Source organism: Nycticebus coucang, chromosome 14 (assembly GCF_027406575.1).
Source record: "Nycticebus coucang isolate mNycCou1 chromosome 14, mNycCou1.pri, whole genome shotgun sequence".
Taxonomy (NCBI): domain Eukaryota; kingdom Metazoa; phylum Chordata; class Mammalia; order Primates; family Lorisidae; genus Nycticebus; species Nycticebus coucang.
Window position 1 is genome coordinate 84,525,369 of NC_069793.1, and position 15,693 is coordinate 84,541,061.

At 35.2% G+C, this 15,693-nt stretch overlaps 1 protein-coding gene across 1 annotated transcript in view; it reads left to right on the forward strand.

Annotated features, from left to right (window-relative positions):
* Window positions 1–9,734, forward strand: part of TYR (tyrosinase) — a 78,355-nt gene extending 68,621 nt beyond the window's left edge. Inside the window, exon 5 of the mRNA XM_053561784.1 lies at window positions 9,207–9,734. Within this exon, the coding sequence (XP_053417759.1) occupies window positions 9,207–9,433 (227 nt within the window). The 3' untranslated portion in view covers window positions 9,434–9,734. The remainder of the gene's footprint in view (window positions 1–9,206) is intronic.
* The last annotated feature ends 5,959 nt before the right edge of the window (window positions 9,735–15,693 follow it).

Below are 15,693 nucleotides of genomic sequence, written 5' to 3' on the forward strand. Positions count from 1 at the left end.
TCATAAAGCTCTAGTCAGTGGATCATACCAGTGCTGGACCCAAAACAGACTCCATTAGTTTTTTTTTTTTCTTTTTTTCTTAGAAGCATGTTTCTCAAATTTTATTTGGTACAATAATAAACTGGAGATTTTGTCCTAATACTTACCTTACTATGATTCTGGACAGGAGATCTTGGTGACAACTTAGATTCCGTGTTTGTTTTTTTGAGGGAAAACAACTTTTAAAAAACTTTTTCAGATTACTATGAGGGTACAGATTATTAGGTTACAATGTTTGCCTTTGTTAGAAAGAGCCAAGTTGTAGTTGTGTCTCACACCCAGGAGGTGTGCCATATACCCTTACATTGCGTTAGGTAAGAGCACACCAATCCAGTAACTTTTTTTGATGAGTAATTGGTTTTGGACTCTGTTGTAGCACTTCATCTTTATCCAAGCATTGTGCCCAATGTTTGTGATTGTCAAAAAGAATCCATTTTTCATCACATGTAATAATACAATATAGAAATGATTCACTTTCATGTTGTGACAGCAAAGAAAGGCAAGTTTCCAGACGATTTCTCTTCTGATGCCCTTTTAATTCATTCAGAACCCATCTGTCCAGCTTCTTTACCATACCACTTTTTTTCAAATGGTCCAATATTATTGGAATAGAGACATCAGACTTTGCTGCCAATTCACACATAAGTTGAGATGAATTTGTTTCTACTACTGATTTCAGGTCACCATTATCCTCTGTGGTCCCAGGTTGCCCAGGTGGCACATTTTCAAGATAAAAATAACCAGAACAGAGCTTCTCAAACCATCTATAGACTGTGCATTCATTAGCCTCATCCTTGCCACAGTTCATTGATATTTCAGCTTCTGTACTGCATTGGTTCCATGATGAAACTCATATTCCACAAAAACACAACATTTTTTATTTATCCATGGTTTCACAAAAAATTGTTCTAAAAAAGATTTGAAAGATAATCATAAGCCAAAATAGGGCCTTGAAAGAATGAGAATATACCTTCATAATTAAAAATAAAAGTGTTAAAGTGAAATGTTAGGGTTATCAATTGTCCAACTTAGTACTTAAGGAAATCACACATCTCTTAATAACCTAATATAAGTGTCGTTTGCTAGAAAAATTTTCACATACCACTTAATACACAGGCCATGTACATATTTAAAATCATTTTTCAAGCATTCTATCATACCAAGTATTTTTAGGTGGCCTTATTGAATTTATTTATTCTTTCCACATATATTTACTGAATAACTACTTTGAACAGGCTGTTGTCTTAGATGGTATGGATACAGTGGTATACAAACAATATAATCTCTATTTTCACAGAGCTTATAATGCAAGAGAAAGATCTTAGATGACTACTTGCCTAATGGATCGTTTATTTAGAAATATGCCAATGTCCAGAGGTCAATTAAGTGTTATTTCAGAGAATATCAGTATGACAAATAGAGTTAACTCATTGCAAAAGGGGTCTTGATTATGGATTTGGCCATATTGTTAGAATAATAGAAGGCAGTGATGGATTTTAGAAGTTTGTCATAAAATTTGAGTTTGCAAAATATTGCTGTTGCTTCAGTGTACATAAAGTTTTGTAGCAGTTATGAAACATAAGGAGAGAGGCCAGTGACTAAGGAAAAGGAAACGTAGTTTGGATTGCAGTGGTGACAATACAGAAGAGAGAAAGCATGAAAGAACTTGCCATTATTTTTAAGACAAAATTTACAACCTGGCAACCCATTTATATTGGGCAGTTAGATATGTAGGCCTGAAACTCAGAAGAGGTGTCTGGCCCTCAGATCGTACTATGGGCGACATCAGCATGTAAGTCATCTAATCTTTACAAGCCTGTGTAATAGTGATTTTTGTTCTGTTTCACAGGGAGATATATTAAGAATTTAAAAGCTAAAATGACTAATTCTAAATTACAAAGCTAATAAGTGTAAAATAGTGAATCCAAAATGTATGATCTCTCTCTGACTCCACAGAAGTCAGGGTTCCCTTTAGCCCCTATGTTGTCTTCTACACATTTGCTGTACCTCATTGTAACTTCCTTGGTGTCCAAAATGGGTACATTTTACTGGAAAGGCAACAAAATTCACTGGATGAGTGAAGGGACATTAGCGTCAAAGAGTGACATTAGAGGCTTAAAGATAAATTATTTTACTATAAGGAAATTTGCACTAGAATATTTATAGCAGCCCAATTCACAATTCCAAAGATGTGGAAACAACCCACATACCTATCTATCCATGAATGGCTTAACAGACTGTGGTATGCCATGGAATACTATTCAGCCATGAAGAAAGAGACTTTGCATCTTTTGTATTTACCTGAGGGGATTTGAAGAACATGTCTAAGTAAAGTATCTCAAGAACGGAAAACCAAGTATCCCATGTACTCGGTACTAATCTGAAAATAGTAGATCAAAAACTACAGGCCTGCATGAGAGAAAAATGCAGTTACATTCAAGAAATGGGTAGAAGGAAGGGGGTCATGGTAAGTTCTCACCTAAAGAATACAATATAGGAGTATATGGCACATTTCCTGGGTGAAGGATTCAATTACAATTCAGACTTTGGCCTTTACCTTACCAACACAAATAATGTAACCTAATCATATGTACCCTCATATTAACCCAAAATAAAAATTAAAAATAAAAATAAGTGATGCTGGAATAACTGTATATTTATATGAATATCTACATGGAATTAAATGAACTTGGACTTTTGCCATAAAAAATGAAACTGATTTGAAATGTTTTATTTAAAGTACTTTCCACGTGTCTAGGAATTTACGAAGTTGATTTTAGAGAAATCTGACTTTAATGTAAGTAACAGCGAACTAAGAGGGAAGGTGAAGCAGGAGGATGGCTTGTGCCCAAGAGTTTGAGGTCAACCGGGGCCTCAAATATATCAAGCCAAAGAAAAGAAGCAGCAAAAAATTGCCTATTTTTTATATTATGAATTATTCTATATTATTCCGTATTATTGTTTTCATCCTACTTCCAATATCTTTAAAATATATCTCCATCCATTGCTAAATTTTAAGTTTACTAAAACAACCTTCAAAATTTCATGATATAATTTTGTTCAAGGGGATCATTATTCATCATTCAGGTTACTCATAATTACTTAAGTGCTTCTGCAAAAAGGCAGCTGATATCTGGCATTTATCAAACATTTTCTCTTATAATCAAATTTAGTGATGCTTTTAAAGAGTGAGTAGCTGGTGATTTTCTTGTATGAATAACTGATTATAAGGTGAGAAAAAAAATGCTTTGGCAAGGAAGGGAATGTCCTCAATGCTATCGGTAAATGTGATCTTGCTTTCTGTGTGGTAATGCTCTGTTGAGAGCTTACTTCTTCTGGTATATTCTAAAAGAGCTAGAAATTTGTTTGTTTGTTTAAACAGAATCTCACTCTTTCACCCAGGGTAGAGTACTGTGACATCATTATAGCTCATGGCAACCTCAAACTTGTGGGCTCAAGCAATCCCCTTGCCTCAGCCTCCTGAATGGCTGGATCTTCAAGCATGTACCACCCTGCCTGGCTAGTTTTTTCTATTTTCGGTAGAGACTGGGGCTCACTTTTGCTCAAGCTGATCTCAAACTTCTGAGCTTAAGTGATCCTCCTGCCTTGGCTTCCCAGAGTGCTGGGATTGCAGGTGTGAACAACCACACCCAGCAGAGAAATTTGGTTTTTAAAAGGAAAGGGGGAAGTCATGTTCATAGTAGATGCAGTGTTTAATTCTGTAAATGTAATTTGAGGATGCTCCTATAATTCACAGATTTGTTCAGTAACTATGCTTAGCCATTTGTATTCCTGTGGGCATGCTGTTTCTTTCTCCCTGGGAGGGCTTGCCATCAACATCACAGGCTCTAATTCTAACTCATTCTGCTACTCTGTGGGATGGTCTCCTGGATGCCTTCCCTGTTTTCACAGACACAGGTAGGACGATGTTCCCGTGTTACCCCATTGTACCTTTCACATGCTTTCACCAGAACAGTATTTACTCTTGAAATATTTGTTTACCTGTTGGTCTTCTTTTTTTTTTTTCAGTCATTGTCTCTTTCATGAAAGGCACTCTGTCTTAAATAATTTTTTACCCTGTCATAGAGCATGTAATGTGCCTCAGTGAATATTTGTCTTATGAATAAATGGAAGGATAAATGAATAGAAAAATGAAAGGTTAAATAAGACATAATATTGCTCTCATAACCTGTGACCATTCTGAGAAGTATGACATACATATAAATAATTATAAATATGGACAATTATGCCAAGTGTCACCAGGGGGCAAAGGAAAAAGTAATCTGTGAATCAGAGAACTGAGCAGAATCAGCAACCAAAGCACGTTTGAGAGAAAAAAACTCTTGTTAGAAAATAGTTAAGTTTAGAGAAAGTTCGATTCATGTCTCTTGCCCATTGATATATGGGATTGTTGGCTTTTTTCATGTGGATTAATTTGAGTTCTCTATAGATCCTAGTTATCAAGCTTTCGTCTGATTGAAAATATGCAAATATCCTTTCCCATTGTGTGGGTTGTCTCTTTGCTTTGGTTATTGTCTCCTTAGCTGTACAGAAGCTTTTCAGTTTAATGAAGTCCCATTTGTTTATTTTTGTTGTTGTTGCAATTGTGATGGCAGTCTTCTTCATGAAGTCTTTCCCCAGGCCAATATCTTCCAGTGTTTTTCCTATGCTTTCTTGGAGGATTTTTATTGTTTCATGCCTTAAATTGAAGTCCTTTATCCATCTTGAATCAATTTTTGTGAGTGGGGAAAGGTGTGGGTCCAGTTTCAGTCTTTTACATGTAGACATCCAGTTCTCCCAACACCATTTATTGAAAAGGGAGTCTTTCCCCCAAGGTCGAATGGCTAACAAACACATGAAAAAATGTTCATCATCTCTATATATTAGAGAAATGCAAATCAAAACAACCCTGAGATATCATCTAACCCCAGTGAGAATGGCCCACATCACAAAATCTCAAAACTGCAGATGCTGCCGTGGATGTGGAGAGAAGGGAACACTTTTACACTGCTGGTGGGACTGCAAACTAGTACAACCTTTCTGGAAGGAAGTATGGAGAAACCTCAAACCACTCAAGCTAGAACTTCTATTTGATCCTGCAATCCCATTACTGGGCATCTACCCAGAAGGAAAAAAATCCTTTTATCATAAGGACACTTGTACTAGGCTGTTTATTGCAGCTCAATTTACAATCACCAAAATGTGGAAACAGCCTAAATGCCCACCAACCCAGGAATGGATTAACAAGCTGTGGTATATGTATACCATGGAATACTATTCAGCCATTAAAAAAAAAGGAGACTTTACATCCTTCGTATTAACCTGGATGGAAGTGGAAGACATTATTGTTAGTAAAGCATCACAGGAATGGAGAAGCATGAATCCTATGTACTCAATTTTGATATGAGGACAATTAATGACAATTAAGGTTATGGGGGGGGAAGCAGAAAGAGGGACAGAAGGAGGGGGGTGGGGCCTTGGTGTGTGTCACACTTTATGGGGCCAAGACATGATTGCAAGAGGGACTTTACCTAACAATTGCAATCAGTGTAACCTGGCTTATTGTACCCTCAATGAATCCCCAACAATAAAAAATAAAAAAAAAAGAAAATAGTTAAGTTAAAATATTGATGAAATTATTATGGAATAACAATAACTGTTATAAATTTCTTTCTATGTGGTAGGCATTGTACCAAGAGGTATACATAAATTGTCTGTTTTGACCATTACAAGCAAACTTTCTGAGATACAGATTCTTCATTCATTAAATTAATGATCTTTATTAACATTTCATATGTTCTTTGTATGAATAAATGAGTGTGTATATGCACTTTGTAAAGGATCAAGCACAAAACAGATAAAAGACTACATGATTATTTTGAGAAGAGTGGGTTACAAGAAAATGGAATTTTAAAGAGGTAAAGATTATAGAAAAATTGTGACATTAAGAAATAATTAAAAAGTACAATGAATGTTGGGGTTCAAAAGCAGAGAGATGAAACCGAAAAGTCTGAATTTTAGTTTACAACTATTGAGATAAGTCATTCAAAGAAGACAGCCTGTTTGTTTGTTTGGTTTTTTTTAGATAGAGTCTCACTATGTTGCCCTCAGTAGAGTGCTGTGGAATCACAGTTCACAGCAACCTCAAACTCTTGGGCTTAAGCAATTGTCTTGCCTCAGCCTCTCAAGTAGCTGGGTCTACAGGCATCCGCCACAGTGCCCAGTTATTTTATTTTATTTTTTTTTGTTCAAGTTGTCATTGTTGTTTAGTAGGCCTGTGCCAAGTTTAAACCCCCCAGCCTGGATGTATGTGCCAGTGCCCTAACCACTGAGCTACAGGAGCCAAGCCAAAGAAGACAGCCTCTTGTTGACAGTAAACATTGAGATCACTTGGGATGAATTGAAGTGGAGAAAGAAGAGAAGCTTGAGAACAGAAGACAAACGTAGAAATAGTATTTAAAAGCTATGAAAGCATATGAGCTGAGCTTTTAACAATAAATAAAATAATATTTATTATGTAACTTCTATGTAGCCAGCATTTTGCTAGGCCTTTTAAATGTATTATGTATTGAATGTATATGTTGTACTCCCATTTTCAAAATATTAATAATTCTTGAATAAATTGATGATTCAAGATGACTCACTAACATCCTAAATATATACCAGCTAAGCAAAAAGGAAAAGGGCAAAGACAGCTTTTAAGGGAATTGCTCAAAAGTTATATTCATTATTTTTGCTGTACACCTGATTCATGTAGCCATAACTTCCTGCAAAGTAAACTCAGGATACATCTTCTTTCCAACACATCACAAAATGGATCCAAAGAATCTTCTGTATACATCCCAGAACATGTAGTATATCATGTATATGCATGCTATAGTATGTTCTATAAAGAAATTACTTTTTATAGAGAATCTGTCTGTTCTCATTGAGCGAATAGTCAGCAAAGACTTGGTTTACTCAAAACTTGCAGTTTCGTACATAAGTCCTGTAATTATATTGACAAAGTTTAAACATCTCCTAACTTCTGTGTGCCCTAAATATGTAGTTGATAGTGAAAGTAAGATTTTCTCATTATATTTATTTTTAGATTAAGTGTTATGTATAGTGAAATTTAATTTATATAATCTTATCTAGTGATATTCTGTTCTTTTATATATATATATATATCTGATTATGGATTTCATAAATATACAATTATATTATCTATTAATTATTTCAGGTATTTTTAGTAACACTTTCTAATTATATAAATCAATACAGTCATTTTGGATTTTGGAAAATTTAAAAAGAGAATAGACACAAAAATAAAAATCACCTATATTCCCATTACTCGATGAATTACCTATTATGCTTTTTTAGTTTTCATTGTAATTTTCTTAAATTTTTCCACATGTACGTAAGCATGTTCAGCATGTTTTAATTAATTTCATCTTATTAAATAATGTATTTATGCTATTTTACAAGTCAAATGGTATTCCAAGTCCTATAACAAAAGGCTTATGCTCCTAAATCAGCTACTATAATTCTTTAAGTTATTTATTCTGATATTCACTTCATATTTGTAAATCATAGCCAATATTACTACTTATTAATTCATCAAGCTTATCTCTGGGGTATCTCATATATGAATAATGACTTTCGCTCTCTTACAATCTTCCTTCACCTTCCTCCACATTCTCAGTATGGTATAATATTCTCAGTATTAGTACCACACTGAGAATCTACATCTAGGATTTTCATTATGTTTGCCATGTACTATTTAAATATTATTCATAAAGGAAGCCAATAACACTATGATTGCATTTCTTTTCACTTGTTTTTAAATTACCCACCACTATTTATATCAAATTTTAAAAAATTATAAATATCACCATAGTGAAATATGGGTGATCTATTTTTTTTTCCCCTGGCATGACTTTTCTTGTATAGCTCTGCTCTTCTCATTCCACAACTACCTAAATTATGGGACATTCCTTCACTATAACTTCTGGGTCCTCTAACACATCCATTCAGTAAACATGTCAATTCTTTCATTTGTGTATCAGACACTTCACCAAATGCCAGGATTACAGTAATAATTAAAACATATATCCACCTCCAAAGAGTCAGTTCAATAGAAAAGATATTCACATAAATAGATAATTGGAATATAACATGATGAGTTCAATAATAGAAGAAACGCTAAATTAGATGTTCAAGGCTTATTAATGGAATACAAAAATGTTCTCAAGGAGCTCATGGAAGTTGAGGAGATCAAATCTGACTCATAAAACAATTCAAGAACAGGGTAAAAGACCTCAGTAAGTACATATCTCTGAAGCATATGTCTGGAGTTCTTAAAATTAGATTATTTCAGAGGTTGAAAAGTTTTTATTTATAGACGGCAGTAGTCAAGGTTGTTATCCCTCCCCCATGGTGTTTTGTTATGTGGTATGAAGCAACATAAATAATCAGAATGCTCAATAGTTTTCCTTGCTCAGATTTATTTTTAAAAATACTTTGAGCACAGTGGCCTACACTTGTAATCCTACCATTTTGGGTGGCCAAGGTAGGTTAAAGCCAAGAGTTTGAGACCAGCCTGAGCAAGAGTGAGACCCCATCTCTACAAAATAAATAAATAAATAAATAAATAAATAAAAATAATAGAAAAATTACCTGGGCATGGTGGTAGATGGTGGTAGGTGCCTGTAGTCTCAGGTACTTGGGAGGCTGAGGCAGGAGGATCATTTGAGCCTGGAAATGTGAGCTTACAGTAAGCTATGATCACTGCACTCTAACCTTGGTTAGAATATGTTGTTTCATTAAATGGTCAAAGATAAAATAGTGCTCTACAGATAATTAGAACTGTTATACAATCAGCAGAAGGAACTGTGGAAATAATAGACAACATTTAATTGAGTGCAAACTATTTACAGGCACTGAATAATTTATACATGTTTTCTATAAAATTTAAAGCATTCCAACAAGGGAGTATCCCTTTTCTTCTTTCCTTTTGAAGAAAATGAGGCTTTGGAATAGTAGTTATAAATTTCCCAAGCTTTCATTGCTAGTTGTGTAGTAGAGTTGGCATTCAAACCCAAGTGTCTGACTCCAAAGTACTCTGAAAGGTGATGGTAATGGTTACGATAACAACAGAACAAAACTGGCATATCTTTCTATTTCAGACCTGGACTCTTTTCAAGACCTTATGAAATCCTTCTTGGAACAAGCCAGTCGGATCTGGCCATGGCTCCTTGGGGCAGCTGTGGTGGGGGCTGTCCTCACTGCCATGGTGGCAGGGCTCACCAGACTGCTGTGTCGTCACAAGAGAAAGCAGCCCATTGAAGAAAGGCAACCGCTCCTCATGGAAAAAGAGGATTACCACAGCTTGTTGTATCAGAGCCATTTATAAAAAGGCTTAGGCAACAGAGTGAGGGTGAAAAGCTCCACCTCACGTTAACTCGCAGTAATGTACAGGTTCCCAGGAGACATCCCAACGGAAACCCCTGATATTTGTCGGTAAAGACCCTTCTCAGAATTGTAACCTAATACAAAGTGTGCCCTCTCTCCAACTTGGACAGGACACACCTATGTTTGTCTTATTGTTTTTGCTCATCCCTTTTTACTATTTTCCCCAAGCCCGTATTTCCAAGGAATGGATGCTATTTGGTAACAAGGAACTGTTGCTTAAATCTGAGTTAAAGCACTCTCATAAAAAATAGGAATAATTTTCATTTTTGCTTTCTCATTATTTAAAGATCTGTTTATTTTTTATTGTCTCCTTCTTTGGTTTTATGAAAGAAACAAATCTTTGGTTTTAAGACAATAGCAACACATTAACTGACTCCTTGAAATTTGCAGAAATTTCATTTTCCTCAGAGATCACAACGTTTCCTCATATTTTACATTTCTACCCCCAAATGTATTATGGACCTCAATCTTCAGTTCTTTCCTGTCATCATTCTAACTACACTCTTTAGGGTTACAGAGAACAAGGGCTCAGCCTCTATAATATATCCAAGTGCTGCCTCAAGGTATGTGCACTAAATATTTTGATAATGATACTTGTAGTAAGCGTATTAATATCCTATTGCCTTCTAAGAAGAATAACATTTAGAGAAAGTTTAAAATGCTGCAAAAAATGTGAATGTTTGAATTCTCTAAATATTGACCTGTCTTAAATTCTAATAAGAAAACTTATTTCCGTATTCCTTGAATATTAAGACCTTAAAGTAGGATTTTCAGGTAATCCTACTATTTGAATTTGGGGGGCCTGATTATTTTTTAAAAAAGAGGATGCCAAAAAACTATAAACATCTTAAGAAAGGAAAAAACTATAATAATTTGTAATTCTCAAATCATGTTTGACTGTAATTACAAGAGGTGCTCAGCGTGACTGGCATTCATCTTTTGTTATCTGTATATATTGAGTATTGCAATTTTAACACAGTTGTTTTCCTCCTTAAAACATGCACACATTTTTTCTGGCACCATGTGTTGTTCAATTGCTATTACATTTGTCTTTTAACTATGCATAGCAAAAGAGACGAGGTCCAGTGGGTGGGATTAATGGGGGCCCATATTGGTTCAATAATATGGGAAAAGTTGTCCAATACTCAAGAGATGTCCAGAATTAAAATGGACATCCCTGGAAAATTACTAGCTGCCAGTAGAGTTCTTCAAATATCTGGTTGAGTGGTTAATATAACTTGGATTCTATAAAGGAAATTTAACAATATAATCTATAGTAATGCTTATTTTTTTTATTTCAAAATATGAAGGGGTACAAATGTTTTTGTTACATGGGAGACTTTTATAATGCTTGAGTCACAGAAATAATAGTGGCCATTCAGTAGATTTTTGACCCTCTTCTGCTTCCCCTTCCTGCCTGCTTGATTTCCGATGTGTGTTACTTCCGTCTGTGCACATGTATGCCCATCAGTTAGTCCAGTTTAATGCAGAGACCTGTGGTGTTTGTTTTTCCATTATTGAGATATTTCACTTAGGAGAATGGCCTCCAGTTCTATCCAAACTGCCGAAAAAGGTATTAATTCATCTTTTTTGGGCTGAGGGAGTAGTTATCCACAGTATACATTAACCACATTTTGTTAATCCATTCATGAATGGATGGGCCCTTGGGTTGAATCCAGACCTTTGCAATTGTGAATTGTGCTGCAATGAACATTTGATTGCAGGAGTCTTTTTGATAAAATGACTTACCTCCCTTTGGGTAGATACTCAGTAATGGGATTGCTGTATAAAATGGTGTGTCCACTTTTAGTTCTTTGAGGAATCTCCATACTGTTTTCCCTAGAGGTTTCACTAATTTGTGGTCCCATTAACAATGTAGAAGTGTTCTTTTCTCTCAGTATCCATGCCAGCATCTAGGGCACTTAACTTTCTCCCCTCTCAAAAGCTAGGCCAAACATGCTCTATAAAAACTTTCTCTGGGCCAGGTATAGTGGTTCATACCTATAGTTCTAGCACTCTGAGAGGCCAAGACACATGGATGACTTGAGCTTAGGAGTCTGAGAACAGACTGAGCAAGAGCAAGACCCTGTCTCTACTAAAAATAGAAAAATAAGCCTAAATTGTGGCTTGTAGTCCTAGCTACTTAAAAGGTTGAGGCAAGAGGATCTCTTGAGCCCAAGACTTTGAGGTTGCTATGAGCTATGAAGATGCCATACCACTCAACTCCAGGGCAACAAAGTGAGACTCTGTCTCAAAAAATAAAATGAATAGAGTAGAATAGTTTCCTTTTGTCTAGTTTATGCTTGTCAGCTCAGGATTTTGAAACATGTGCTTTATTTTGACTCCTTTTATTTCCAACCTTCATCTGTGATCACCCTGCTTTTTCTGTCCCTTGATACTATACTTTTAAAGACATGCCTACTCAATCCAGGGTCCCAGATATCTCCCTGGGTCTGGCACCTGAAGCTTTACAGCTCTGGGAAAGTAGTTAAGATGAAATTCATTAAGCATTAATTCACCTTTCAACCACAATATTTTGCAATTCTGCGAATTATGAAGCATAGAACTCTGATTGTTTATCAACACATTTAAAATGAATTGACCAAAAAATATGAGCTCTTGAAAATGCTTTTATCTAGATAACACTGACCTTAAAAGTCAAGACCACATAATTTTTAAACGATTACTTTTCACCCAGTCATATTTTTTATTTCAAAGAAAGGCAGAAATCATCCTCTTATTCAGATTGGTCAAATAATTATGGTTAATTTCAAAATGAATAATAAATAGAAATTTATAATTATTTCTGAAGTTATCTCATTGATGATTAAAAATTACTAATAGTTAATAAACTCAGTAATAGAGCAATGGTCATCCTCTGTCATTAGTTGTCAGACTTAAGCTAGCTTGTCTGATTTCTGATATCTAGTAGAGAGAAATCAGGCAAGGGATGGGGAGCAGCATATTCATTTACACTGTGCAGATCTGAGAGAGGAGAGGATGAATACAGTAGAATCTCCATAGTTGACTACCTCCTGCATTGACCATCTCTGTAAGTTGACCTAATTTTCATAGAATGGATATGCACCACATATATACATCCATACATTAGACCTAGGTCCTAATGGTGACCACCTCCATAGGTCGGCCAGTTTTTTACAGTTCTTGGGTGGTCAACCTACAGAGTATTGGTTACTGGGTGGTTCTATTGTATGTGAGAGTGTTCTAGTTACGACATCAACCTGATGCATAACCGGGGTCAGTGGTTGAGGCGCGGGGTATTAAAAACAGATCATTAGCTACAGCCTCTTGGGATTAGAAGCCATTTAGTTGAAAAACAAAACTAGTAAATCCAAGAGCAAAAAGCAATGAGAAAAGACATTTGGATAATGGTCTGTAGAATATTCTGAAGAAAGAGTAACAATGATCAGGAGCATTTTAGTCTCAGAACACGTTTGCGTGCCGGGCCTGGCTCATATAACAAGATGTTTTGGACGCTGCAAAACAACTATGTGTGAGTCATTTATCTAGATTTGATAGGAAGGTCAGATTTTAGTCTAAGATGGTGTTTTTAAATCATTTTTGCAAAGCATTTTAAATATAATTCCTCCCAAGAAATTTTTATTTTTACTGACAGAGATCTATATACAGTTATTTTTTCTTATCACAAGGCAATTCCCTCCTTTATCACAGCTCCTTAACATAGAATATTATTGTGTTTCTCTAGTGATTCAAAGTGTCTATTTGTATAGCAGTAACATCTATGATAAAACTACCATTGCTTTGACTCCTTGGTTTTCTCAATAAGGCCCTGAAATTACATGACTGATATTTCAAGATATCTGATAGTTTCATTAAATTCTAATCAACATTATATCCTATGGCTTTGTTTTTTATCATGACTTTTATAAACTACTTCATTTTCTGCTCTGATCTTTCTCCATTGCTACATTGTAAGTTACATTTTGTTACGGAAATAAAAATCAGCAGCTGTCACTCTTTTTTTCTCTCTCTCTCTCTTCCTGTGTTTTGTTAAAAAAAAAAAATTATTTTTAGTACTCAACCTTTCCAGCAAGTCAAATATATAATTCTCCATCTGTAGAAATAAATATGTGATGGGTACAAGTCATTTCAACCAGTGTCTCCAGCAAACTGTCAACCAGCACTGATGATGGATGTTTTTAAATAGCCTTTTCTTTGTTCGATTTGTGGGAATAATTCTCTTTGTCACCATAAAAAGGGCCTCACTAGGGATACCTATTGTGAACTAGTGCTATTTTGGAAGACCTGTCAGTAGAATAAAATTCCACACCTTGATTTGATTCCTTCTGAAAGCTGCTGAAATACAAATGTAAAGAGAAGGTGTGTGTGTGTGTATAATATTGCTTATTTTCAAAAGCATTTCCCAGTTTATACAATGTAATGAAAATAATAATGGATATGGAAAGTACTGAGACCTCAAGAGCTTTCAAGTTGTTTAGCTATTTAAAAACATATAGGAAGAATTTAAGTTTTTCTTTTAAAAAAACTTACCAAAACTCTATATAGTTCATGTTTACCTTATTGTTTCATGGGTTTTTTTCTTCATAGCCACATAAGAAATCATTCTTCTGATTTCATGACCATCTGCCAATTTTTATGTTTATAACCATGATCATAAGGCATATTTGCATAATTTCTAAGTTTTTAATTAAAAATAAGTACCAAAGAGATTACAATTTAGTAAGGAGTTATGATAGTCAAAGAACTATGCTAGGCACTTTATGTACGTTAATTTATTTAATCTGCATGCTTTCAATATGAGAGTAGGTACTATTCAAGTTTTATGAGGAAAACTATGGCTTAAATAGGATAAGTACCTTGACCAAGTTTACATGTTACCTCAGTAGTTTAGTTATTTATTTGGGATTTAAATTCAGTTCTTCCTAGATGATTCCTAACTATAAATTTAATTATTATATTTTATTAAATTATGTTGAAATATAAAAACTCACCAATTTTTTGACACTAAACATTTGGTATTTATTAAGTTTTGTTGTTGTTTTTGTTATGTTTAATGTTACATGCATATTTTGGTGCATATAACATCTGATTTCTCTTAAATTCTTTTCAGGAATAGGTTCTATGGAACAGAGTATATGCACAAATGAACATTTTTGCAACTTTTCTAATGTGTTGGCATAGTGCTTTTGAAAAGGGTGTTATAGATTTAAAATTCAAGTAAGAATAAGCCTAAAAATAAGAAGAATGGAGGAGAAAATGAAAAGGTAACAACTTAGGAGAAGAATCGAAGACCATTGTTGTCACTTGAATTATTGCTTCTTTCATAAATCTATCTCTCTCAAATCATAATGTCTATTTAATGGCCATTCCTCTCACTAAAATTAGAAGTAAATTCAGACTGAAAGCATCTTAGAGAGAGAGATTGAATATCATGCATATTAAGAAATATCAAAATAAAATATTTTCAGAAATTCATACATCGCGTGCACCTCAACCTATCAGGATCATGTAAGTAAAAAAAAAAACAGCAAAACCAGAAAACCACGGTTGGAAGTTTAAAAAAGACAAGGCATCAGGGTGGCGCCTGTGGCTCAGTCGATAAGGCGCCGGCCCCATATACCAAGGGTGGCGGGTTCAAACCCGGCCCCGGCCGAACTGCAACCAAAAAATAGCCGGGCGTTGTGGCGGGCGCCTATAGTCCCAGCTACTCGGGAGGCTGAGACAAGAGAATCGCTTAAGCCCAAGAGTTGGAGGTTGCTGTGAGCTGTGTGAGGCCACAGCACTCTACCGAGGGTGGTACAGTGAGACTCTGTCTCTACAAAAAAAAAAAAAGACAAGGCATCAAAATAGTCTATGAATTAAAGCAGAGTCAGAGTCAGCCACTGGGCTAGACCAAAGACTAAGTAAAAGAGGTTGAGAAGGCTGGAAAGGCCCTGAATGCCTTGCCCCCAGACTGAGCCCCAAGTATGAACTCTGTTGCCTTTCAAGCAAGTACCATATTCTGCCTGCAATTCAGTCTCTCTTTTCACACCATGTCATATGTAAGCACTCTTGATAGAGTAATTGTGAAGAAAAGATGTGTTTGTGCTTAAGTATATGTGTGTCCAGGAAAAAAGAAAGAGAAAGAGAAAAAAAAAATGTAGGGAAGACTGAAATATTTTCTCCTCTCTCCAATAACAAAGATAATTTTATTGCCCA